Source organism: Rhinichthys klamathensis, unplaced genomic scaffold (genome assembly GCF_029890125.1).
Source record: "Rhinichthys klamathensis goyatoka isolate OS25496 unplaced genomic scaffold, OSU_Roscu_1.1 h1tg000191l_1, whole genome shotgun sequence".
Taxonomy (NCBI): domain Eukaryota; kingdom Metazoa; phylum Chordata; class Actinopteri; order Cypriniformes; family Leuciscidae; genus Rhinichthys; species Rhinichthys klamathensis.
In genome coordinates, this window is record NW_026606717.1 from 191,244 (window position 1) to 219,004 (window position 27,761).

At 37.7% G+C, this 27,761-nt stretch overlaps 3 protein-coding genes across 3 annotated transcripts in view; 1 reads left to right on the forward strand and 2 right to left on the reverse strand.

Moving 5' to 3' along the window:
• slc8a4a (solute carrier family 8 member 4a) overlaps positions 1-17,048 on the reverse strand; it is a 90,348-nt gene extending 73,300 nt beyond the window's left edge. The window contains exons 1-2 of the mRNA XM_056261961.1: positions 16,654-17,048; positions 16,289-16,378 (exon numbers count right to left, since the gene is read on the reverse strand). The gene's annotated coding sequence lies outside the window, so the exon portion shown is untranslated. The remainder of the gene's footprint in view (positions 1-16,288; positions 16,379-16,653) is intronic.
• Positions 17,049-19,740: 2,692 nt separating this feature from the next.
• On the forward strand, positions 19,741-22,058 carry bada (BCL2 associated agonist of cell death a). The gene is made up of 4 exons (XM_056261966.1): positions 19,741-20,161; positions 20,340-20,480; positions 20,591-20,814; positions 20,922-22,058. The coding sequence occupies exons 2-4, from the start codon at positions 20,348-20,350 to the stop codon at positions 21,009-21,011; spliced, it is 447 nt and encodes a 148-aa protein (XP_056117941.1). The 5' UTR covers positions 19,741-20,161; positions 20,340-20,347; the 3' UTR covers positions 21,012-22,058.
• Positions 22,059-22,582: 524 nt separating this feature from the next.
• zgc:110782 (uncharacterized protein LOC541358 homolog) lies at positions 22,583-23,539 on the reverse strand. Its single transcript, XM_056261965.1, has one exon. It carries the CDS (start codon positions 23,524-23,526, stop codon positions 22,627-22,629), a length of 900 nt encoding a protein of 299 aa, XP_056117940.1. The 5' UTR covers positions 23,527-23,539; the 3' UTR covers positions 22,583-22,626.
• Positions 23,540-27,761: the final 4,222 nt, after the last annotated feature.

Here is a 27,761-nt window from a genome sequence, read left to right on the forward strand (position 1 = left end):
ATCAGCCGGAAGAGTGGGTAAATGAATATATCTCCTCTTCTCAGGTTAACATAGGGTGCATGGTGAAATAAGCAATCGACATGGTTAAAATTATGAATGTTTTTGTGTGTGTTTTTTTTACAATATCATGTCGCGTTCCAGTGGGCGTAGTTCTCAGAGTAGTTCGAGAAATAGTTGTTCTCTTTCTCAATTGATCCACTTTTATGTCCTGAAACTTACCGGTTTTGGGGTCGACATAAAAAAAAATTTCTGGGTTATTTGGCTTGTTTGCTGTACACCTTGTCTCACAACAGCTTTTAGACATTGTTTTGTTTTTCGTTATAAGTCATAAATGACAAGGAGCCAGCCTCTCGCAATGCAAAGTCAATGGAGATGGTTGAATTGGTGTGGGCGTGGCCTATCCTGGGTAGCCCGGATGTTACCATGTGAATATTTAACTTGAATTTTTCGATCTGAATTTGAGCAGTCAAATTTGAGATCTGAATTTGAGCAATCAAATTTGATCAACCTGAATCTATTTGATCTGAAATTCTGTAAGTTGATTTTTTTTAATCTGAATTTGTGAGCATTGAAAAATATTAATCGAAATTCAGGTTTTTAAAATGGAAATCAAGAATTTTCGTAGGCCTATTTAAATTTCAGAGGTAAATTCGAAACAAATAAATTCAGATACATGGTTTCCAAAGTAAAATAATTTCAAATTTCAAAACTAAGTATTCAGTGGCTGTTAAATTTCAAATAGTTATGTCTCCTATTTGCTTCCATACACTGCCAACTGTTCGTGATCCAGCTACACATCTAGAAGTATGTATTACGCGTTTGTTTTCCAAATTGCCTTTGAATTTGTCAAGCTCATAATAACATGTTAGACTTATAAAGTTTGTGATAGCATGTGATAGCACCATGAGTCCGTCCAGCTATGTTGTTATTTTTTTATCGGTCTGATAGTGGAATCTTTATTTGTAAAGGACAGCACATCAGAACAGAGCAGCCAAACAAGAGATATTGCTTGTCAGACAGACTCAAAACCGCTGACCAAGTCTGTTGGTACTCAGTTATCAATGAAGACGTTTCATGTTCGCTACAGGAGTTCAGGTATGTTTATGTATTACATGATACTGCTTATACAGAGGACCTCTCTCATCGGAAAAGTGGGGCGGGAGCAGCAGCTCATTAGCATTTAAAGGGAAACACAATAAAACGGTGCGTTTTTGCACAAGCCCAAACTTGGCAATTTTAAAATGCTATAAAAAATTATCTGTGTGGTATTTTGAGCTAAGACTTCACATACACACATCAAATATTCTTTCATTCTTGTGCCCCTTCTTGTGAAAAGGGGCATAATAGGTCCCCTTTAAGGTAGAACAGGAGGGAAAAACCCTTTCTATCTAGTCTCAAATCAAGCAATGTCAAAACTTCAGTACTGATGGATTCACTATCCACTCACCCCAGATATCTGCATATCTAAGCCCACATGATTCTCAAAGTTTACTCCTCTGCTTCATGACCTTCACTGGCTACCCGTGGCATCACGTATTCACTTTAAGGTATTACTTCTAACGTTTAAGGCATTAAATGGTCTTGCACCTCCATATCTGTCTGATCTACTTTACCCTTACTTCCCTGCCCGGTCCCTTAGATCAGCTGAACTTGGTTTATTGTCCATCCCTCGTTTCCGGTTGTCTACTGTAGGTGGAAGGTCATTTAGTGTTAATGCTCCTAAATTATGGAATTCACTACCCCTTACACTTTGTAATATATACATTCAAGACTCAGCTAAAAACATCTATTTACAGTTTTCTAGGTCACTTTGGTACATTTCTCGAATCATCCTCGACATTTGCAAAACAGTAAATGCATTTATCAAAACAATTTGTACAAATAGCAAAAGACCATGGATTTCTTGCAAAAGCCAGTCTCTTGCTCAAAATCCTTAGTTCATCTCTCAAAAGTAAATATGGCACTGATGGTACTGTCAATGGCACTGTCAATGAACATGTCAGTGCCATCAGAATGACAAGTCCTTGTGTCATTGTGTAACGTCGCTGAGGAAAGCAAGCAAAGACGAGGATCTAAACCAGTGGTTCTCAACTCCAGTCCTCGCGACCCATTGCTCTGCATATTGTGTATGTCTCCCTTATTTAACACACCTGATTCAGATCCTCAGCTCGTTAGGATATACTCTAACGAGCTGAGGATCTGAATCAGGTGTGTTAAATAAGGGAGACAATATGCAGAGTAGTGGGTCGCGAGGGCTGGAGTTGAGAACCGCTGATCTAAACGCAGGGTGATTTAATAAAGTAACACATAAAACAGATCACAGAACTCAAAGTACAAAGTAACAAAACCAGGGGGATCACAGAGGCAACCATTACACTTACAACAACTGACAAAGTAACAAGTGAAAGACAAGGGCTATAAATACACAGGGACAAACAAGCTTAACTAAGTGATGAGGAAACAAGATACACCTGGGAACAATCATGAACTAATCAACAGGAAAAACTACAAAGGACTACAAACACATGGCACAAAACAGGAAATAATAAAAGTCCACACAAGACAAGGGGAACACAAGACAGGAATCATGACACATTGTATACGGATAAGCCAGTCAAATGCTTAGTCATGTTGTCAATATAACAGTGTACTCTGGAGGGATGTTCTGATGTAAACTATGGCTAAAGTTTTGATGACAATTATTGTAAATTGTAGGTTACACCTTAGTGTATGTGTGAGTTTGATTGCAAGAGACTGGACAAGATTCACATTTACGCTTTTACTGTTTGTACTGTCATTTGTTGACAGACCATGTCATTGCGATACAGAAAGGAAAAGACAGCACTGCATAGCAAAAAGAAAAAAAGAAAAAAGAAAACAAAAGTAGAAATGTGAACAGGACAGATTTAGAAATAAAGTCCAATGAAAATGTATATAAATATGCTTGACATATTATGACAACTTGTTCAACCATTTTGCATGTAAAGACTTATGCTATGAACTAATGCCTAAATGTTGTGGGGGGTGAGACACTTGAGAAACTTGAAATGAGAAACTGCTTTTTTGATGTGCACAAGTGACACAATGATGTGAAGATTGAACAGGTAGTTTTGAGTATTTCACCTGCCTCTAGCCCACCATTTGATTACTATTCCACACACTATAACACATTTAAAAAGACAATTAATACACTTATGCAGTTTTTTGTGATGGCTCATCTGATGAAAGAATGTTTAGAAGTTGTGACGAGTATAACAATTTCACTCAGAATCACATCCCATTGCAAAACATCTTAAAGGTCCTAAAATAGGTTTCTGTTTCTTTAAGAAAAAAATAATGTCCTGTTTATTCCTTGTGGTTTTATGATCAGGACATGTTGTTGGCAGGTTTCAGGTGAGATTCACCAATAAAGATTTCTCAGTTTGAGACGATTATTAACAGTTTTGTCAATATTTGTCCCTCCATCCTCCTCCTTTTCCGTCCACAGCAGGCAATATTTACCAGACATCCCTCCATCTTAATTTAGCTTCCTTAAAGGAATCTCCCCCAAAAATCTTCCCATTTGAGTGCCCAAATGGACAGTTTAACAGTAGTGGATGTGAGGCAGCGCTAAGCTTATATTAAACACAGTGTCACTGAGAACAGCTGCTCGAAGAATCATTATAGCTCCTCATTCAGACCTGTAAATCAATGTGCAGAGCAGTTTGGGGCTTTATCCAGCTGGAATCAAATCTTTTCTGATGTGATATAAAGCTGCAGAGCCACATACGTAAGAAAGAATGTGTTTTCTCTAAAAGGCCAAATTCGCAAATGGCAGTATGTGCAGCCATAACAAAGACATAACAATGATGATCAATTAGGGCCAGTGGTGGCAGGCGGTCATGTTGCACGTGAGAGAGCATGACACACACACACAGGGCCCAGCATGGGGAATCTGTGTCTCACTAGCGCACCAGACCCAATTAGGAAACAAACTGAGAAAAGCAGCAGGTCAGCTCGATGTTTAACAACACAACCATCATTTGTTCGTCATCATTACCTCCCATGACTCCGCGATCAGGCCTGTGAAAGTCTTTCATTTCCATGCTCTCCTCTTTCATCTGTTCCTTTTCTCCTCTATGTTGCAGGCCCTTTCACACTCTTTCGACAGGGCATGTCATAATTGGCGGGAAATTAAGCCAGTCTTTTCTAAGGATGTTTTAATGTCACCGGTGTCACATTTCATCGGACTCCTATGGACAATAATGGCATAAGCTAACAGCATGATTAAGAAAAAAATCTGTGGAGACAACCTGTAGTGTAGAAACTAATAATATGCAATTATGCAACATCAACAATATCAATAAAACATTTTTTTTTTCAAAGATGGAATAAATTCCTGTTAGATTCCTGTTTAAATTCCTGTTAATTAAAGTTAGAAAGGTTGCAAATGGGATGACAAATTAAAATTTTAATAGAAGTAGAAGTTGAAATTCAAAGAAATTCATGAAGCCTAATTGTAATTCTCTATAGATAAATAGGCCAACCGAACACCCAATGATAGATATTTAGATAGATAGATCATTTTTCTATTATGGCTTCTGTTAAGATTTATGCTTCCTTCACACCCGTCACAAATATATCTTAAAGAGTCTGAAAGACTCATAAAAGCCACATAAAAGCCAGTTCAGTTTCTCAAATTAAACACTGAATGAGCAAGATTAGCAAAAATAAATCCAGTTGAGTCATTTGGTTAAGAATGTTGCTACTTCATAAGCATCATCACTGCACACAGAGATTCGTTGACTGTCTGGACTGATTCAAACACCATCTTCTTTCATTCTACGAACATCTCTATAATCAAAGAACATGTTGCTTTTTATATGAGGTGTGTAGTGAGATGAGAAGAATGGAAAATAGGACATAAAGAAGAGGAATCAGAAAGAGAGAAAATAAGGAAGTGACACAATGTAAGATGGATGGAAGGAGATCTTAGTGAAATCTCAAGCTTTGAAGCTCCTCATACTGGAGGGTAGAGATGGGGAGGGTGGGCAGTGCAGTCAAAGAACTTACTGCTCTAATGAAAGAAATAACTTCAGTATCCAAACACTTAAAAAAACGCACAGAGGGCTGTAATTATGAAATAACACGATTATACAAGACAAAAAGTGCACATATTCTCACAAAAACACACAACATTTACATAATCATGCAAACCCCACAGCTCTACCATTCCTTGCATATTATGAAGTCTAATTTTATAGTATATGCAATCATTCTCCATATGTTTGCTGGAAACAGATCTCATCAGTGCCTCAGAGTGCCCACGTTTCCTTTTCCTTGACAAAGTCTAGTCGTTTTCTTGCTATCTCACCCTATTGTGAGGCACCACACGCGTCGAATCTGCCATTTAAGTGGGTCAGCCTCCTCTCCTGTGTACTGCAAAAAAAACTGGAAGATTCTCCCACCCTCAGATCCCTGCATATTAACAACTGTCATGTAGTGCTCTCTCGATATGCTGCCCGCGTGTCCACGTACGCATCAATATTCATGAAACGTGCAACATTGCTCACACGCCCTCTGTAATCTTAACGATGGACAGTCAAATAAACACGGCAAATGTGTGAGCGGACCTTTTTCCGCTGCAGGTTTATCCAGATCGCAGTAGTTCAAGTAGCCTCTCGCTCTCCATAAAGCATTCATCACTCTCCCGGTGGCTTTGACAGGAGGGAAGTCGACGGGCCTAAACCAGCAGGGAGTCATCCAGTGCTTTAAATACATAATAAGCAGGGCTGTAGCAGAGTAAGCAGGAGCTCTGTAGGGTTTGTGAGAATGACTGACGGTGCACCTCGGTGTGGAACAGTATAGATCTTTGGTTAATGGTATGGTGTGGTTAAAAGCAAATATGCTTTATAGCATAACTGTTTGCTATTGGTATTGAGACAAATGAGGCCTAAATTACCCGGAGAAAGACATTTTTTTACAGTTGTCATTTATCTCAGTAACAGCTGCGTGGCTAGGGAAGACACGCCGGATATGCAATCTGCCATCTTTGCACATGAGCACATGACCAGACATTGTTAAGCCAATCACCTGAGCTGTAAATGTCATGTGACTGATCGCATTGGAGCCACAGGAGAATGACATCACAACAATGCTGATACAGTGTTGATGGCACCACAAGATAGTACACAGTCCCAAACAGTGTGATTTTCGTTATCAAAAACTGCAATGAAAACTAAATGAACTGAAGCTTGAAATCTCAGGAACCTAACAATGATAAAGTGAAAACTAAAGGAAAATAAACTGTGATGTGAAAGCGATTGGGGAAAAAAGGCAATGTAACACTTTTAACATCCCTTGAAATAAAAGGAAGAAATATCTGTGATTTATATGCTTGTTTTGCTACTTTCGAATGTCAGTCAATGGAAAAGGATGCATTTTGGGTCCAGATGGTGTGTATGGCATCTGACAACAGAGACTAACTGGTCCAATGCTAACCAGCCAAGCTTTAACCCCTTCAGGCGAGACACATTAAACATTAAGGTGGGCCAGATTAAATTTCTAATGATTTTTAATGACATGTCTGCCTTATTCTATTCAGAGCCAGATCCGTCAACAAAGCAATAAATGGTCAATGTTGTCATGTATTATTGCTATTGACGAGCCATTGGCAAATCAATATCGACTATCGCCTCAGAGTCAGTTCCTGTGGATGGCATTTTCTGCTGGGTGAATAGTTTCATTCTCGTTAAAACCAATTTCCTGCACCTGTCATCTTTCTCATTTCAACTATGGGCACTCTGGAAAGGTCGCCTACTGTGGACCCTCAACAGGCAACATATGGCATTTGCCAGCCAAAAATAATGCCTGTGTCTCTTTATTCCTCCAATCTTAGCTCCTTTCCACAAAGTGACATTTGCCCCAGGCACCATCTCTGCTTGTCTCATGGTGTGACAGTGTAGATGAGGCTGTATACCCACAAGCCCCCACAAGACGACCCTCTTTCCATTCCAGTGGCGGCTGCTGGTCTTTCAAAGAGGGGAAGCTCATTTTCGGCCTACATCATAAAAATTGTCCATTTATTTATACGTAAATTCTGCCCTACGCTCCTTAAAGAAAATGCTCTGTGACCCTGTCGTACAAACTAGGCATCTTTTCCAGTGACTTGACCAGTGTCCTCTCAATGGCCAGCAGGGGGAAATGTGGGAATTAGGTTAAACTGAAACAAGGAATGTGGTGTATAATTGGGTGAAATGTATGATGAAAATTGGCTAGCAATTTCGCCAAGCAAATACCAAGAAATAGGTTGCAGCAGTTTGTCTTTCGACTAGACTTGCAAAATCCACGATGGGACTGAGGACTGAATAGCTTCAGCGTCAGTGACTTTTTAAAGTACAAAATCGCTGTCTATCAGATGCAGTCTTTCGACAGACCCTCCAATCATCACGCAGAAGCCCGGAGTCCAGCAGCATTTATCCAATGACCGTCTAGTTTACACAATAGTACATATTTGAGCATTAATTTTTTGACATTATAGGGGAAGCCGAGTCTTAAAAGAAATCCCCACTGCTCCATTCACAATCAATCATTCATACACATACGCATGCATAGACCAACCTGCCACGGTTTGCTGCCAAATGTCCCAATGATAACATTCACATCACAACACAGTCTGTATCTGGTTCACTTTTTTTTCTTTCAGTGTATTAGTTTAATTGTGCAATTACACATCACTAGACCCAGTATGAGCTCATTTACACATGGCCAAGCATTTCGACTGGCTCTATTTTCAGATACTTTGTAGGATTGCGTCAGGAAGAATTTGCTCATGTGTTAAGACAGACATTTTCTCACCTGTAGTGATTTATCTCATATACAACAGTTCTCAAATTTGATTGGTCAGGTGTGATATTTAGTCCAACAGCACTGGGACTTTTCACTGTTTCTATCACGCCGTTTGTCTGTGTTTGTTCCAGACAGACAGACTGTCAGTCAGTGCATTAGTGGTGGGGATTTTCTTTTTGCAGGTTACATTGTTACACCAGTAGGTGACTGATTTTATATGTGTGTATGAATCATTTACTCAGCTGATTTGTTCAGACACACTTATACATTAAGGAATGAGGTAACAAAACAGTATGTGAAAAGAGTAGTATGTCTAAATATTAATAGTATTCATAAAACAGTAGGCAAAGTACCTGGATGAGAGATTCTGATGTGCACATCCAATGAACACTTTTTGAAGTGAAGTCAAGCAACTGACGCTGGTAGGTCACATGACAATGGCAAGCAACATGATGCATGTATTACATCTGGATTACATTCATGCTATACACATTCATACTACATAGAACGTATACCCTTTTCACAGTCACAAAGTAAGAACTTATTCCAAAGAAGTACCTAATCAGGGAGCAAGCAATTTCAAACCCAGCCACAGTCTTTATTAGTAAATAATTGAATCAATCAACCGAATCGATTCATTCAAAAACGTAGCTAATTCTTCATTTAGAAGTATTGTCATTAGCGGAGCAAAAACAGACAAATGACTGTAAGTGTCAATATTGTGTCTAAAATGTACGTTCCTCAATATTAACTTCTTGTTTATGTAACTGTTGTATAAAAGGCAGTTGTAAAAAATACTGTGGTTAATAAGCAATAATGATACACCCGCAATAGTGCTGTAATCTCTGCACATGTAAATACAGCATTCTTGTTCGTATGATATTGCTTTATCGTAGTATTTTTATAATGAAAACAAGTATATTTGATAATGAATCCTGATTAACTTCTTACAGAATCTGATTTCACACCAGTGGTGTTTAATTTTTTAAACATGCACATCTACACTGGACAGAGTTTGTCCAAAAAAAAATCGTTTCTCAATAAAAGACAGTACGTGCCCATTGCTGTCATGTGAATTCTTCAGTCTAAAGTGGTTATCAGGAACTGTGAGAAAACCCACTGAAGTTATCAAGTCAAGTGTGAAAATTTTCCCATAATTCCAGGAAACCACTGTCCATGAAAGAGGAAAAGAAAAAGGGTGCAAAAACCTGTTCCATATCCTAATTTACATTCATGCTGTGGAATAGACAGGGGAGGACAAAAGCCCAGTATTCCATCTGGAAACCTTTAGCATGCCATCATGGGGATAGAGAGGAGGATAGAATAAAAAAAGAAATGATAGAAAACAATATCACAGTGCTTATTCTTTGAAGAATTCAGATTTAATTTGCACTCATTAATCTGGAGGTAGGAATCATTGGGCTCCTCAATTCCCTTGTTCCTACGACCCAGTGTAAAATCCCGGGTTTGCAGCCAGTATTTATTTTGACTGACATGTCTCATATGAGGTATTTACTTATCATTCAAACTGATCCCCATCAGCCTGTTGCAACAGTTACACAAAGCCCAAAAAAGCTTTGAGACCAAATCACCTTATACAACCTTCAATACAGAAGAGCAAACCCAAAATGTTGGCAAATCTGGAAGAATTTCCTTTGAGAAACTTGTTTTTACTCTTGAGCAACATAAACTAATTCTAATGAGAATTGTTTCCGAATCATTTCACCAAAGGGTTAGTTAACCCAAAAATTCTGTCATTCATTTCTCACCCTCATGTTCTTCCAAACCCGTAAGACATTCGTTCATCTTTGGAACACAAAATTTTAATGAAATATGAGAGCTTTCTGTCCTACTTTTCTGTGTTACTTTTTGCGCAAACAAACCACTTGCGTTGCTTCAAAAAACTGAGGTTAAACCACTGGAGTCACATGGATTACTTTTATGATGTCTTTACTACCTTTCTGGGGCTTGAAAGTGGTAGCTGCATAGCTGTCATTGGAGGGACAGAAAGTTCTCAGATTTCATTAAAAAGATCTTCATTTGTGTTCCGAAGATGAACAAAAGTCTTACGGGTTTGGATCAACATAAGGGTGAGTAATTAATGAGAGAATTTTCATTTGTGGTTGAACAAACCCTTTAATGTAGATTCAGCACCCCGGACAGCGACTCCAACACCAGATCTTCTTACAATTTGCCACGGTCACATGTTACAAAGCATATTGTATATAATACTTTGTAATATGCATGTAACTGTAAACAACTATTCTAACCATACAGCAATATTTATTTTTACCATTTCTCCTGATAGTGTAATGAAATTATGGGTGTGAAACTGGCCAGCATGAATATAACAGGTTAGAAAGGTATTTAAAGACTCTAAAAGCTGAATAATAAAAGGGCAAATGCAGTAGTTATAAATAGTGTTAACACTAGAGGAGCAAAAGGAAAGTCACGTACTTGATTGTGTAATTTTTTTTAATTTATTTTAAATGTTTAAAAAATTGTGTAAAATCCAATTGGCTAGTGAGTCTTTGATGAATGGGGCACAATACCTAGTCCACAATTATAGGAGCGCTCTCTGGAATGTTTGTTTTGGGTAACTCCCAAAGTCCCAATGAGTCAAACAGTATTTGATTAATGTTATTATTTAATTACCTAGTTTTAGCATTCATTGCAGGATGTACAAACACGGACGTCACAGTCAAGCAACCGAAAGTAGGTTTGCTTAAAATATGCATTCAGAATCATGATTGCAAACAGAACGAGGGAAGGAAGGAAGGACAAAGGGGAAGCGGGAGATAAAGGATAGAGAGAGGATAAGCCTCATGAAGCAACTTCAAAATGCAAATAATTAGCAGAAACCTATGAGAAGTTATCTTCAGCGTCTTTGCAGAGACACCCTACAAACCCCATTCCCTGCGTCACAAATGCTACAAGCAAAACAGCGTGCTGATATTAAATCTAAATTGAAGTTCCTGGATGAGGGCTGGCACCTTGAAAACAAAGAGGTAGATCAAAGGCATTTTCCTCACATCCAGAATTATCTGGCTACATTAGCAGAGACACTTACAAACAGCAATTATTAATAGTGATGGAGGTCTTGATTGTATAAGGCTGATCAAATCACCAATTTGATGTTTCCTGGGCAGAGAATATATAAACACCATACAACCAACCAAAGAGGTGATGTGGTGATTGTAAATTAATATAAATAAAAATTCTTGAATTATAATTTGCATTATTTATTTAATATTAAGTATATAAATATATATTACAAATAAAATATATAATAAATATAAAACAGCTGGTGAGAAAAAGCATATAAATTAATATAAATATATAATATAAAATTATGTTGCATTATATAATGTAGATTTATGTAAAGTATTAACATGTATATAAAGTAGATGCATGTATAATATACCTGTATTAAAATAGAATATGTAAAAAAAAATATTTAAATAAATATGCATTTAATAATTGGTAGTAGACCTACATTCATTTGTTCTAAAATGTGAGTTGAACAATGTGAAGTGTGTAATTTATGCACCAAACAGAGTTGCAATCTGTTTGCTTGAAAGCCCTGATTGGTCCATGAGTGCAAGTTTAGGATGGGATCATGGGACTACCTGTTTGGTGAACAATAAAAGACAAGGAATACATATATATATATATATATTTGTCCAATTAGCGGAGTAAATTATACACTTCAGCTTTAATTTAAACCTTATTTACGCCTTATATAAGTTTCTCGCCATGAACAGACTCCCTGTTATTCACAGTTTTAAATAAATTTTCTAATTACATGCTGCCAGAATTTTAAAAGCTAGAAGTCCCCTTTGGTACAGCCAATGTTATGCGACGAGGTGCTTTTGTTGGAAGTATTTTGCCTTTGCCAAACATTTTGGCAAATTTGAGACAGGCAAAAGTGTTCTTTAGGAGAGCTGTGGATTTCTCCTTGTTTTTTGTCCCAAGTGACCTCCCTGTGTCCCATGCAGCTCCTTCTTCCTTTAGCAAAGGTGAAAGATGTATACAATCTGAGCAGAAACATGAGTGTACACATTCATTCTTCCCATACTGTTTTTTGCAACCTCTTTGAGGATTGTTGCTGTAGTGATTTTACTTTGTGAATGGTGTTCTGTAATCTTCAGGTATACACATTTTCTAACTGGTCACAGGTCCTTAGCAATGTTTTTACTTTTTGTAGCTTCTTTAGCATCAACTCCTTCTCTGGGGTCTTCAGACATTTATTTTGATCATGGCATGAGTCTTGCTATGAAGAGGCACTCCTGAATAGTGAAAGGAACATATGTTGCATTCATTGTATAGGGAAGGGACGCACAACTCTAAACGGTCTGTAATCAACCTGCCATATGGCCAAATAACCCGGTGAGGTAATATGGCTACAGAGGAAGTATTTTAGGGCATCGTAGGCACGTGACGTGAATGTTGTTCCAAAAGATAACCATCTTAATTATGCAACTTAATATTAAGAGAGCTTTGTAATAATGTCAAATTAAACGGATTACTTTAAAGTACATATTGAATCATGCTTTAATAATCTTGTCATGCTTTAAAGAAGTGCGCTTATTTTGAAGTGTTGACTAACATACTTGTTACATGTGTGTCCTGTGTTTCCCCCGTTCTTTGTGTATTTGGTTCAGTCCTGTTTCCATTTTCCCGCTCCTCGTTACGGTTTAGTTAATTCACCATTATCAGTTCATTTGCCCCAGTTGTGCCTTGTTTCCCCAATCTCTTCTATGTGTATTTAAACCCTGTGTTCTCCCTCACTCCTGGTCGGTTATTGTTTGTAGATGGTGTTAGAATGGATGTTTTTTCTGTGTTCTTTAATTAAAACCCTTGTTTCTTGGCATTCCTCGTCTCCTCGTGCTTCTAACCACCACGGAACGTAACAATACTAAAGCACATGTAAAGTAGGCCTACTTGATTATAATTTAACTGTAGTGTGTTATTCGCTATTACATTTATTTTAAAGTTAATATATTTTAAATGTACTAAATTGCAACTTCAACATTACAAATGTGTAAATACAAATATATTTAAATACATAACATACAAGTTTCAATAGAAATGACATTTAAGTTTACTTTAGTTTACCATATGCATGTCAGTAAATTTGGCAGAACACTTTAACCATATTTCAAAAACAACATAAGTAATTATGAAATTACATTACCGGTACCTCCTAACCTGCAAGGTCCATTTGCCATTGCATGTTTAAAACAATAATATCTTAGTAAAAACCTAAAGTAATATTGCCAAACTATATATCATTTGAAAGCTTAAAATCTCTAGTTTTCATATTTGGTGGCTGTTATCTAAAATAAATTACAGAGGAGCAGTAATTTATCAATTTGCAACAAGAATATTTCATATTCATTAGGAGTATTTAGGCCTTTATTTTGAAATAACAATAAACACGAAAAATCATGAAAGATTGGAAGAAACCTCAGTTTGTTTTCATGCCATGAGTTCAAAAGATAACACCAATTCCATTTTATGAGAAAAAAAGGTCTGAAAATGTTTTAAATATAAAGAAAAATGTATGGATTCTCGATTTCTGATTGGCTGCGAGCTATAATGCTATAACGTAGTCTTTTTATGCATTTATTAGAGGTTGAATTCAAATCAAATACTGCCAAACCACCCATACTACTTCTGAATAGGATGTCTACTTCATAAATTGTATGAAAATTATGGAAATACATGGTTCAGATCACTCAAAACATATATGAAAATGGAGGCGCCCTTATATGGGCAGTAATGGAGTCTAGTGAAAAAGTTGGGTACTGCGCCCAAATAAAATCTTACTGAAAGCTCATTTTTTTAGATATCAACCTAAAATTTGGAATACAACTTGTTCAGATTCTTGTCTTTAATTTTCTTGCAGTTTTAGAGTAAAATATATTTTGTAATATATATATTTTATATAAAATATTAATAATTATATTTTTACATTACACCATTTCATAAACTCAAACTTATATAACTTTTTTTCTGTTTCATTTTTTATCATTTCTAGACTTCTACAATAATCTGGAAAATGTCTTCTTTAAAACAAGACCAGCCATAGGTCTATATTCCAAAGCATTCCTGAATTACAACCATTTAAGTTTGGATAGTGATTTTTATGTCTATGCAAAAAAAAGGGGGGTGCCAGTTAACAGGCTAAAGGGATAGTTCACTTCAAAATGAAAATTCTGTCATCGTATACTCACCCTCAAGTTGTTTCAAACCTGTATGAATTTCTTTCATCTGCTGAACACAAAGGAAAATATTTTGAAAAAATATCAGTAACCAAACAGTTAACTGGACCGATTGACTTCCATAGTATTTTTATTTTCCTACTATGGAAGTCAATGGCTCCAGTTAACTGTTTGGTTTCTGACATTCTTCAAAATATTTTCCTTTGTGTTCAGCAGAAGAAAGAAATTCATACAGGTTTGAAACAACTTGAGGGTGAGTATACGATGACAGAATTTTCATTTTGAAGTGAACTATCTCTTTAAGTGTGTCAAAAAAGCATTCTTAAGTTCAACATGAAAGCTATGAAAGTTGAATGCGTTTTTGACTACCTCTGGAAATGGTCACAATGAACAAGCTCAAAACATTTTAAAACACGTTTACACCAGTATTTAGCATAGCCAAGTGAACCATTTTAATGGTTCACTTGGCTGGATTTTACAGTGCTAATCATTTGTAAAAGGCAGGCGAGCTGTGGACTGGGGGAGAAATATGAAGGCTTTAGTGATGGGCCCCTGGCTCAACTTTAATAATGGTGGTTGAGCTGCAAGTGGAAGCGAGAAGAACGCCATTTGGAGGCTTTGGATTCTCACTGAGGAGGGTGATACTACAGGGATAAAACATAGATGACCGGTAGACATAAACACAAGTGCACTAATAAGAACCTCAGATTTAGAACAGAAGGTTTAAACATCCAATTTTCTGGATGTGTTGCAGACAGTTATACACATAATTATTGTGCCACATATGGAACTCTCTGGACAGACTTGCAGGCTTTACAATCCAATGGAAACTCATGCTTGCAACAAAAATGGGCTTTAAAATCTTGGCCGACATAATTCACGTCTTCCAGAGCTTTCAGAGCAAGAGGATGTACAAATATTCAGACACGCCACATAATGAAAGGAGCAGCAGCAGTGGAAACAAACCACTTTCTGAATTCCGCCTTTAGCAAGAGTAGGATTATTTTCAGTTTGCCAGAAACATTAAGATTAGCTCAAACTGTGAGTAATGGTTCCAAGCATTAGGGGAAAGGAAATAATGCCATTGAAACCAAGAGCTACAACCGGAGAACACATAGCGGTTTACAACTAGAGAGATTCAGCCAGACCAGACTGAAGCTAAATCAAGCCTTCAGCAAAAAAAAACATGATATATATAGCTGTAATGATCGCATGATGTTTGTACCACAGGCATTGCTATTGACACTAAGATTCTGGCATAAAAACACATATTTCAGACTATTTCACATCAACCTAAGTGAAAATGGACAGGACTGATTTGAAACACAAGCTGCAGGAGTATCATTTGGCTTCAGTCTGTTTTGTTGCAGTATAATTATATAACAAAGGAAATTAAAGGAGTAATTGATTTCCCTTGTGAGAACGTATGGCATTTTGTGTGTCATATGAGAGCAGGTCTGTCAAATGCGTATCAAGTCCTCTGTTTGTCAAAATGACCATCTGTTATATTTGCTTCTATGTTAAAAGGATACTTCACCCAAAAATAAAAATACTGTCATCATTTACTCACCAAAACTTGCATGACTTTCTTCCTCATTCTGAACACACAACAAGAAATTTTGAAGAATGTTTTTGTCAATGCAATGATTTGTTATCTCTGTTCTGCAGAAGCAAGAAAGTCATAGAGGTTTGAAACAAAATGAGGATGAGTAAAAGATGACAAATAGATGAGTTTTAATTTTTTTAATTAATTATCCCTTTAAGTTGAATACTTGAAAACAAAAAAACAGCACCCTCCTGTACGGAAAAACATGCCAAAATCAGCCAGAGGTTTCTTACGCATCATGTAAACACTGTGGGAGAGAAATAAATCTGCCCAGTGTAGAGGGGAAAAAATACATTTACATGTCTCATTTCTACCCCACATGGGTATATCATTTTTTGATCTCAGTCAATGCATGTGGAAGCTGAGGGCTTCCCTACATACCACAGCATACTGGCATATCATATTCTATGTTTATCTGAAACAGGTGGGCTGCCTCTGTAGTGAGAGTCGGAGAGCGTTTCCATGAGAACTGTGCCTGCTAAGTATTCACAGCCAGTATGAAAACTATGTTCTACTAGTTATGCGGGGTTACTAGAAAACATTTAAGAGAGAATGGCAGCTACGTACGGTACGCAGATAATAGTAACTCAATTGAACCGGTTTAGTACAAGAGTAAAGTCAATCTTACCTGCTCTGACAGACAAATGTACGTTAACAGAGGTTCATTTTGTTGGGTAGCTCCTGTATGGTCTGTGAAATATGACACGCAACTTTGTACCTGAAAAAAAAAATACGCAGGTTGAAATTGGAAATGTCTATGTAGTCTTGAATAAATATGAGATATTTAAACGTGGGAGTATCGTTTCATAGAATCGTCTATTTCATTCTGACATCAAGTAACCTGAAAACATGGAGGAGGATGCACGTCTATTACTCATTTGTTGCAATCAGTTCGCTTTCTTTGTGTATTAAACCTACAGTCAGGTTGGTAGGAGCAAATAACACTGTATTAGTTGCATTGTAATGTGGTGTGGTGAGTAAATTCGTACTTACAAAGACGGTGTGTGGATTCCGGAGGACACTCGCTGTTGACTTGCTGTAGTTCGGTTTAATTCACAGTGAATGAGCTCGGTGCGCGCGACTCAAGTCTCCATGGAGCAGCGGTGATGCGCGCGCGCTGTACAGCGGTGCTCTTCTTGATTTGACAGTTCAAACAATACAAACAACTAACATAAACACGCACAATCCAATCAAGTTGTAGACTCGAGGCGAGACTGATCTTAAGAAAAGAGCGTCTTACGTTCAAGATGAGACGTGAATTAAAACCTCAATTCGAATTAAAAAGTGCTCGACGAAAGATCTTCGAGCAGCAACTGCAGCCCATTCACATAATTCCAAACACAATAGAAAAAGATCAAACGCATGCTTCCAGCAATTGCATTTTAGGGGCAAAAAATAAAAAGAATGCTAAAAAATAAGCTTTTTAAAAAAAGCGAAGACTATATTGTACATTGGGGGGAAGAGAGAGAAAAAGAGAAGAATGATCAGAGCAGAGCCGCACATGGACGTGTGGCGCCAGAGGGAGTAAATGAGAAGATGTTAACTATTCGCTCGCATCAGCATCAGCCTCGCCATGAGGACGGAGGAGACGGGCGGAGTTTGTTGGAAAGGTAATATGGAAATTCTGCGAATGGATTCTGCAGAAAAGCGAAAAGAGGCATTTTTTCAGCAGCGCGTGGACTGCAGAAAGAGGGGAGGTGACATTTTCCTATACAGCGCGTGCAGGTTTGCCAGAGTGTCGCTGGCAGGCATGGCGAGCCAACACCGGACGATAATTCATCAAATTGGCACTGATGTAGCACAGACAGACATATTAGAACTGCTAATTATCTTGGCTGGAGTGTAAAAACACGTGCATATCAGAGGGGCTTAATTTAATTTGAATCAACGTTGTAGGCAGGCTACCCTCTGACCCCTCTACTGGTGACACGTGATTCAATAATGACACTTAGTAGCCTAACAATAACTATAGCGGTTCAAAGGTGAACAGCAGTTTTATTGAATCTCGTCAGGTGTAATAAAAAGTTAGCATCTAGTATATTTTCTCAATGTTATTTTCAATTCATAGTGTTTTATGCAAAAATATCCTCTCTATAATATATTGATTAGGATGATTTGAAGAACTACTCCTAAAAAACCCAGTCATTTGAAGGCAAAGTTCCTCTTGGTTGTGCACCAATATTGGCCTGCTGAAGGAAGGGCCCACCAAAAACATCTTAAAAGGATAGTTCACCCAAAAATGTAAAAATCAGGTTTTCTGAAGCGAAGCGATGCGTTTGTGTAAGAAAAATATCCATATTTAAAACTTTATCGACTAAAATAACTAGCTTCCGGCAGACGGCCGTACACATCGATTAACGCCAAAAGAGTAACACTTGAACTTGACGCACAACGAGAATGTCATATACACCTAGGATGACTTCGGGGTGAGTCAATCATGGTCTAATTTTCATTTTTGAGTGAACTATCCCTTTAAACCAGCCTAAACTGGTTTGCTGGTCTTAGACAGTCTCTCAACCCCCCTCTTGGCTGATTTTAGAACTTTTAAGCCACCAATGGAACAGAATGGCCAGTTCTGTCAGGACCACTCTCGTCAAATACGATTGACAATAAGCATACAATTAGGATTGGCGGTAAGGTTCTGTTCTGGGCAAGAACTCCCTGCGCATCCATGCAGCCTAGCATGGATAAGAGCAGGGAGAGCAGCAATAACCCCCCTTAGGGTAAACAGAACAAAACCAACATGAATGTATCGCAGATATCATTAATGTCAATATTTTAATTTACAACATAATTCGAGAATTTAGTCTGATTCAAAGGGGAATCAGAATACCAAATCCTGACTGGATGAGAAGAGGAGCTGGGGATGGAGGAGGGTAATTAGCTCCTGAGAAACACGATAGCTGCTTACTGAAGGAGCTTATGTAGCTTATATATTATATCTTATATATTGATAGGCGTCGTATTCCTATAGGTAGACATGGATCAGCTGATGCGAGCTTGACTAACGTGACCTGCCAGAACTAACGCTACACTTGGTCTCCTGCTAAGGCCAGCCGGATGGTTGTATTTTATTATTTCTGCAGCAGGGTCACAACAATGAAAAAACCTAACAGTATAAACAATAAAATAATCAGCGGAAGCCGAAGGACCTTTTATTTATACTCTGCTACCCATGTGTCTCCATGATGCTGTCAATGAGGAACTATGTTTCTATCTAAATCTTTACCAGCACAATATTAGTGCAACATTTAGTGCAATGTTGCATCGCTAAATTCAGTTGGTATGGCTAAATTACATATAGAGTTTTTACACATTTGTATGTGTTAATAGCTAATTTATAGCTAGTTAATAGCTACTAAATGAAAAGGAGAACTGAATGTACAAAGAAAAGACATGCTGTGTTGTAGACCTAGCAAAAAATATATGAAAATATCTAACATTTGCAGCAATCTACACAGTAACAGGTCCTATTAACCTATATGCGTGTTCTGCAGGCATGAGTCATAAGCAAAGAAATAACCAACTTCTTCCAATGACTAAACACAGGTCTCTCCTGCCATCTACAGTTCGAACTGAGAAAATGCACATTATATGACCACAGTTCTTGAACAGAAATAGCAAAATATGTTCTCTTAGCTACGAATTTTATTAGCATCAGTGTACTGCAAACCATTCAACGTAAAGGCCAAACATAGATACGTCAAAAACTCTCCATAATAAATGATTCATAATTGAGCAAGGCATAAACTCCCCGTGACTGATATTGCTCTGAGAGCCGCACAAGTAAAATCACTCAGTTTTTTTTTAATGCCACTCTATGCAAATAAAGTTAAACGGTGCGTTTCTTTTGCAAATTCTCTCGCGACGGCGTCTTCAAGCTCACGATATATATCTTCCCACGCTTCCGCGAGACTGGGGCCTGTATGAGGTAAACAAGTCACGGGACAGCAAAGGCTCGCGAACCCCTATCGCAACAGTGACGTTGCATCAGTGAGCGCCCAAAACACCCTAGCAGCGGGCTGTGATTGGCTGATCAAAGAGGGCGAACGCCGTCTGATTGGCTGAGAGCGGAGCACTACTGTAAACGACGACGGACAACAACAATATCGGAGCCGAAATGAGATCATCATACACACTGTAGCGATAACAACAGCCGGATTGGAAATTTGTCACGCTACTACTTGCGGCGAGAAGACAATCACTCCGACTAAATGTCACGAAAAACGGGATATTTTTTCCATTATTTTTGGCCGACGACGTTTTCAGAGGAGCTTTACTTAACCTTAGAAATATGAAACTTATATTAGTAGCAATTACAGCTATTGTTGTTGTTTGGGTGTGTCACATGCCATGAGGCAGGCAATACATGTTGAGAACTGGAGAAGCTACTCTTAATCGTACCGGAGATAAGACGGAATCTAGTGCCACTATACCAACTGAGTTCCGGAGAGACGAACACATTCAGATCTATTGTTCTGGAATTCGTCCAGATCCACAGGTAACTGTTATGTATTTAGGAAAACCAGTGAATGTTAATCTTAATGTCAAGAAATTCATTTAATCATTGAAAACCTTGTGTTACTAAATGTTCTTCATGTAATACTATAAGTAGGTAATTAATTGTTTCAACACCTTGAAATTCCGATATTAATATCCTACTATTCTATGTTCACCAGCTCTCACAATGGATAACACATCGCATGACCATCAAGATGATTCCAGCGCCTTGGATGGCAAAAAGCAATCACATCTGGAAGAGACAATCAAGAACCATGGACAACATAAGGATCAAACCTTGCCAAACATTTCTCCTCAAGGTGAGAACTTCAGACAAACACACTCGCCATTACGTATCAGGAAATGCGTCATAATATTGACCTAGATTGAACAAAAAATGATCTTATCATGTGATCACATGCTTTTGCAGGGCGTGTGCGGCTCTATTCGGAGTCTCAGGTGTATACAGTCAGCCGCTGGCAGGACGCAGAGCCCCAGGATGGAGCATCGGCGGAGGAGAATGGAGGAGCGGGAGATGGACTTCCATTCAGAGGTCGTTCTCAATCTGCTCCTGCTGCGCTGTGGAAAGCAAAGAAGTACGGACGACAGCTGAGGAGAATGAGCGATGAATTTGACACGTGGCTTGACAAAGGGGTGAGCCAGCTATATGGTACACTGAATGCATTTATATTTGATAGGTTGTGAGCTAGAGGCCTTAAATATGGGAAATCTTACTTTTTAAATTGTTTTGTCGTTTCCAGGATGTCAAAAGAGTGAACAGCCAGAAACAGACCTACAGAGGATGGTTCTCATTCCTCTGGAGTTCCAAAGAAGAGGAGGGCAGAGAATGAAGTAGTCATGCTTTAACATGGCTTTACACACTTAATAACAGTTACCCCGAGAGCTGCTCTCAGATGAAGGCTAGTCTGATCACCATCATGGCCTTTCTGTAATCCATGTGCTCAAGCTACTGCAAAACCAATCTGAGAAAACGGTAAAAGTGCTGTATCACGTTTTACCACTGCAATAACGTACGTTTAATTAAAGAAATTGTCAGTGTTAATTCAATTTGACAATCTCAAAAGGGACAATCTCTCCTAAAATATTACAATTCATTGGACAATCTTTCTATGTGTTGATTTCAAAAATAAAACCTATTTAAAACTATTTATTGATATGTATTAAGTTCATATTTGGCAAAGAAATGTGTTCTATGATGTATTTTATAGATTGATATATAGACGTGCGTTTTTGTTGTACTAAAGGCTGGAGCGGTTGCTTGCAAAATGTAAATATATTTCAAGGACTGTGACACCGGATAAAGTTGTAAGGATAGTGACGGTAACAATAATACGGGTAAAGTTATTTCAGTTCATTTGTTGATATATGCTACATCTCAGGTTTGTTTGTTTGTTAATGCCAAACCATTGTGGTGAATAACTAGTAAGAGTGGATCAAATCAGTTGTTCTGCCATCTTTTATGATGAATATACGTGGATATGTCACCAGGAAAACCGAACAATTTATTTAATGGATACTTTCATAGCTTTGCAATTCATCACTGCCTTTCATGTACATATTTCTTGATTGTAAAGTTCTTGACTGTTGTCTCTATTGGATTTTTTCCTTTATATTCCATCTGCTGGTCTTGTATGTTAAACAGCATTCAGTTTCTGGGGAAGTAAATATATGCAGATGGACAACACAAGTGCTATTTCTGTACTATCAGTCTTGCTGTGCTTTATGTGCTTCATTCCTTTTTTGAGATCCTTGTACATATTTATAACTGTTTACATAGATTGAGTAATGGATGAACTGTTTAAATACTTTTTAAAACAATCAAGTTTTTATCTTTTTTCTATAATTTTGTGGTCAAAATAAAAGATTTTCTGGCTGAAGGTAGTGTTATGTTTTTGGGTCAATAAGGAAAGATCCACTTTTAAACAGTTCCAAGTCGTAGACATTTACTCTTTGTAATCTTGGTTTCATATGGTTTTGAAAAACTTTTCTGACATTTTCAAGAAAAGTGCAAGTTAAAACAACTAATTTGGTGTAACCAAAATGTTTCCATACACCTTGAATATATGTGACTGACTACATCTTAATGTTCCTTAAAGCAAAATGTTTCCCCCCAAATATCATTAATTAAAAAAAAAAAAATTAGTAAGTCAAACCACATTATACAGCCTGAACTAAGCTTGTATCACAGCAAAAAGGTCAAATTATATTACCTACATATAGTGCATCCAGTTGCATCACCCATACATTTTTGACTTTCAATAAAAAATATTTTTTAATTTTGTTTCCAAAATAAAAACATGCTCATCATTTGTATATCCAAGTCGTAGCCTGTATAAATACCATTTTTAATGTTTTTCTTTTCTACTACAAAAAGCATCACGTCATTGACTTGATCTTACATTTTTTTTTAATCATTTCTTATTCAGGAAATTGTCAAACCAGGGCTTAAGCTATTTTGCTAGAGTCACGTTTACAAAACCTTGTTCCACAATTCAGGGAATCCAGCCTCATCATATCCATCTCACTTAGCTGGAAGTCAAACACCTGTGCATTCTCCTGCACTCTGCTTGGCTGCGAGGACCGAGGCAGAACTGAGATGCCTTGCTGCACAGCCCACCTCAGGAGTACCTGGGCAGGGGTCCGACCACAGCTCCTCACTATATCCACTACCTCTGGCTCCCTAAGGAGAGCTCCTTTACCCAGAGAAGAGTAGGCCTGGAAGTGAATGCCTGTCTCCATACATAAATCCCTCAATTCCCTCTGGATCAGCTTCGGTTGACACTCTATCTGAAGGACCGCTGGGGGCACGCGGCAACTGATGAGCAGCTCCCTAATGTGCTTTGAGGTGTAGTTTGAAACCCCTATGGCCTTAAATCGACCACTGGCATAGAACTCCTCTAGGGTCGCCCAGCTCTGCGCCCGATACTCTGAATGGCGGGAATCCTCTGGGTCAAGACCCTCCATCCCAGGCCAGTGCACCAGATAGAGGTCGATGTATTCACAGTCTAGTTGCTTCAGACTCCTCAGGCAGCCTTCCTTTGCCCTCGGCCCATGGTCTAATGGGGCAAGCTTGCTGATGATGAACACATCTTCACGGCTTAGACCATACATGGGCAACAGCTCTTTGAGGACTTGCCCTAGATGTGCCTCATTTCCATAGACAGCACCTGTGTCAAAGGCTCGGTATCCTGCTTGAAGTGCAGAGCTGACAGACCTTTTCAGCCGCTCAAGGTCCTGTAGCTTGTATGTGCCCAAACCCAAAAGTGGCATCTGCACTCCTGACTTCAGTGTTACTGACGGTACCAGCATTTTTATATTATTGCAAAAATTCAGCCCTGAAAACATTGAAAATAGTGTTTATTTAAATAAATTTGCCAACAGTCAACACAATACTGAAGACACAATGTAGCAGAAACAGCGACACGTCTTTTCTTCTGTATTGTGATGCGCATCCGAGTGAAACGGATTATTGAAAAGAATGTAGGACGGGAACTTAATTCTGTCCATTTGGTTATTAAATGGAGGCAGATCAGTATGGAAGCATGCAGTCGATTGTAAGAAAGGGGCTGGGTATAGGTGGACTACTTGGAGAAATCCAGCGTACAGTGCTGGTCAGAATTATTTGCCCCGCTGGTAAATATGATCAAAGATGGCTGTAAAAAATAAATCTGCATTGTTTATCCTTTGATTTTATTTATTTTTAAATGCAAAAATCTAACCTTTTATTGAAGTAAAAGAATTGAAAGTGTGTGTGTGGGGTGGGGGGGATCACATTATGAAATAAATGTTTTTCTCCAAAACATGGACAGATGAAACACAAAAAATATTATTTTTTTTGCCAGCAAACTTGAGATGGGTTTGTTGCACACATGGATAAAAAAGTACCCCATGTGTAAAAGGAAATACTCTGCTGTGTCTTTAATGCTGTGGGCCTAATTTTCAGCCAGAGGTCCTGGACATCTTGTTCAGATACATGGCATCATGGATTCGATCAAATACCAACAGATAAAAAATCAAAACCTGACAACCTCTGCAAGAAATCTTATAACGGGCCATGTTTGGATTTTCCAACAGGACTTTGATCCAAAAACATACTTCAAAATCAAAACAAAAATGGGTCACTGAGCACATAACCAAGCATCTGCAACAATGGCCATCCCAGTCCCTGACCTGAACCCTATAGAAAATGAGTGGGCTGAACTGAAGAGAAGCGCCAACCTGGATCTGGGAATCTGAAGGATCTGGAGAGATTCTGTACGCAGGAATGGTCTCTGATCTCTTGTCAGGTGTTCTCCAAACTCATCAGGCATTATAGGAGAAGACTCAGAGCTGTTATCTTGGAAAAAAGGAGGTTGCAAAAAGTATTTAATAAAAGGGGGCAAATAATTGTTCCCAATGTGTTTTGGAGAAAAACATGTATTTCATAATGTAATTTACCCCCCACTTTCAATTCTTTTACTTCAATGAAAGGTTAGATTTTGGCTTTTTAAAAAATATATACACTCTAAAAAAAATGGTTCTTCAGCGGTTCTTCAGGGGTTCTCTGGGGTGGTTAAGGTGCTCTATGGCACCTCTCAAGGTTCTACATAGCACCATTTGACAAAGATAAGTGCTATATGGCACTTAAAGTGGTTCCCCTATGATTACAAGCCAATGAACCACTTTTAGTGCTATTTAGCACCATTTTTGTTTAGAGTGTATATATCAAAAGGATTAACAATGCACATTTATTTTTTACAGCCATCTTTGATCATATTTACCAAGGGGGTAAATAATTCTGACCTGACCAGCACTGTATGTCACCAGAGATTATAGAAGCTTGTTTCCGTCACTGAATATAAAATAAAAAAAGGTAATTGCGACTCTCTCACAGTTGACTTTTTTTTTGTAATTGCGAGTTTCTATGTCGCAATTCAGTTTCTCCTCAGAAATGCATGATATAAATTCCCAATTCTGTCTTTTTCCTCAGATTTGGACTTTATAAATCCCAATTGCAACTTTATATCTCACAATTCTGAGTCAGAATTGAGAGAAACATAATTCTATAGAAACTAGACACACACAAAAACACGCAATTCTAACATTTTAACTCGCAATTTCTTAGTTTAAATCTTGCAACTGTGAGAGAAAAAAAGTCTTTTAATTTTTTATTGTGTGGTGGAAACAAGCTTCCATAGTGTCTCGTTTCAAAGAAGATCGAGTTGTAACATTTGAAATAAAAATTACAAGGCCAAAACATATGCAAGGATGAACTCTAACATGCATTTAGATGCATTAACATGCCAACATTCTGAGGTAGATTTATTCCCTAGATCTTTGGCTTGCTGAAATTTGCTAACCTTTAAAGACTGACCATGTTGCTTATAGTCATGAAGATTAATAATAACCAACCACATAATCCTAACATTATGCTAATAATGCAACTAACGAACGAAGCTTGCCATAAGATAAAGACCTAACTTTCAGCAGCCCCACTAGTTGCTTAGTAGTTAGCTACTACTACTAGTAATAAAAAAATGACCCTAACGGATCATACGTAAAAGTAATATTATCAGAATCTACGGAATGCGACCAATTAGTTTTGTATATTGGTGTATACAAGTATTTTTGTGTTTTAGGTGTTCGAGGTTTATACTCACGCACGAAAAGCAGATGTCTATGGTCTGGAATGTCAGAACGCTGTTCAAATTCAAACAGAAAGCGCGCTAAGTCACCAAAGGATTCGCGTGCTCCTACACCACGTGACATCATACGTTGACTCAGTCCGTTTCCTGAATGGGGTGCATGGTGCAGCAGGGTTCGTTTTCGGGCATTTTTGACGCTGTGGTAATTTGAATGGTTAGTTATTCTTTTGTAGAAACTGGGGGCAGAGATGATTGCAGAACTGCAGAAAGAAGCTGCGCAATGAGGCAAACAAATCCACGACACAAGTAAATGATTAAATAACCACCATGCTGCCTTTATTCACCAACAGATATTCCCAAAAGATTTGAGAAATGGGCATTAGTGAGCATTAAAGAAAAATACTAAACATTTAATCAGTTATCTGCATAAAAGCTACTACACACTGCATTTATTGCGCTCATATTTACACTACAAAGATTGTGAAAGCCGTCACACAGCGAACAGTAGTGAAATTGACTAACAATGAAGAGCTAAATCAGATTGTGCATTTCCTTTGGAATAGCTTTGCGTTCTTCTCAGGATTTCGTTTACAGAGGTTATATAGTTCTGAACTCAAGTTACTTCTTTACTAGTGCTCTTGTGTTATACAGACCAGACCCACAAGTCCTAACCTCTCACAAGTGCACATTTGATCTGCTGACACAGGATATCCTACTCAAACCCAACGATTCACTCTCTATTGTCTGCATGAAAATCATCATCAGTATAAAATAATAACCTTATGTTAGTTTTTATATGGGTCATTCTCAGGAAACAGTACAATGTCCATGATATATTACAGCCCTGCACCACAACATTCTGATTAATGGTTAATAAATACAGGTTTTCAGTTGCATATTCTTTTGACTACTAACCTTGTTATAAACAGGTGGTTATAGTCTTGCAAAGCACCAGCAGTTAAACTCTAAAGCACTGCATAATTCCAGGCCAAAGTAATTTAGAAGTTTGGAATTTATGCAGGCCTACTTATGAAGTGATGTGGCAGTCAAATCATTATTTTTAAACAACAGAAAGGAAAGTAAAAGGGCCAAAGATAATTTCAGATTTTTTTGTTTTTGTTGGAAAATCAACTTTTTATAAAAAACTACAGGCAGTAAAACAATATTTGAATTTAAATAAAAATAATTATTTTCTTTATTCTACATATTAAACTCAATCAAATATTCAAGATCAGTCAAAATCGATTACACATGACCAAGTTCAGTACCCAATTATACCAATATTAAATCACAAACTTAGCACACAAATGATTAGCCTAATGTCTTCGTAGATGTGTTCATGTTGTTATCTTTTACTTTAAATTATATTTAACTATTTTATTACCTTAAAATCTTGACTTTAAAAAAAAAATCTGTTCATTAGTTCATAACGCCGAATAAAAGGCAACTAATAAAACTGAGGACTTGAAAAGGACTTGTAATAGATGAGTAAACTAATGGATGTTTCGTTTATCATTCCCATTAGAAACACTTGTTTAAGAGGTTTTAAGCTGCTGACTGGAGTATTTCAATTCAAGTTCACATGAGGCATGTATTATGCAATGCATTTTGTTTTAAAATAACCATAGAAGCATGTAAAACTGTTCCTCGTCTGGATAGAGCTGATAAGGATAACTTCAGCTGTGTTTCTACTGAAAGGCTGTGAAGAGAAAGATTCATATATATATAAAAAAAATCACTTTAAAGCCACTTGACGGACATCACCTGCACCGACAATCAGAACAAAGTGTTTCACGGACAGACAATGACTGTTTATAATATCATCAATAAAAAAAGAAAATAAAAAACAATTCCAAGACAGGCTCTGCTAGCACATGAATACATTCAATAACATGCAACATGACAAGGAGAACAAAAGTCCAAACAATCCAGCTTGAAATACTACTTACCTTTACT

What these genes read in the sequence shown, in the direction of transcription:
- zgc:110782 (XM_056261965.1), bottom strand. Translation starts at nt 23,526, where the DNA reads ATGTTTTCAGGGCTGAATTTTTGCAATAATATAAAAATGCTGGTACCG.
- bada (XM_056261966.1), top strand. Translation starts at nt 20,348, where the DNA reads ATGGATAACACATCGCATGACCATCAAGATGATTCCAGCGCCTTGGAT. An exon ending in GCCAAACATTTCTCCTCAAG is followed by an intron (nt 20,481 to 20,590) that starts GTGAGAACTTCA and finishes ATGCTTTTGCAG; the next exon opens with GGCGTGTGCGGCTCTATTCG. An exon ending in ACACGTGGCTTGACAAAGGG is followed by an intron (nt 20,815 to 20,921) that starts GTGAGCCAGCTA and finishes TGTCGTTTCCAG; the next exon opens with GATGTCAAAAGAGTGAACAG.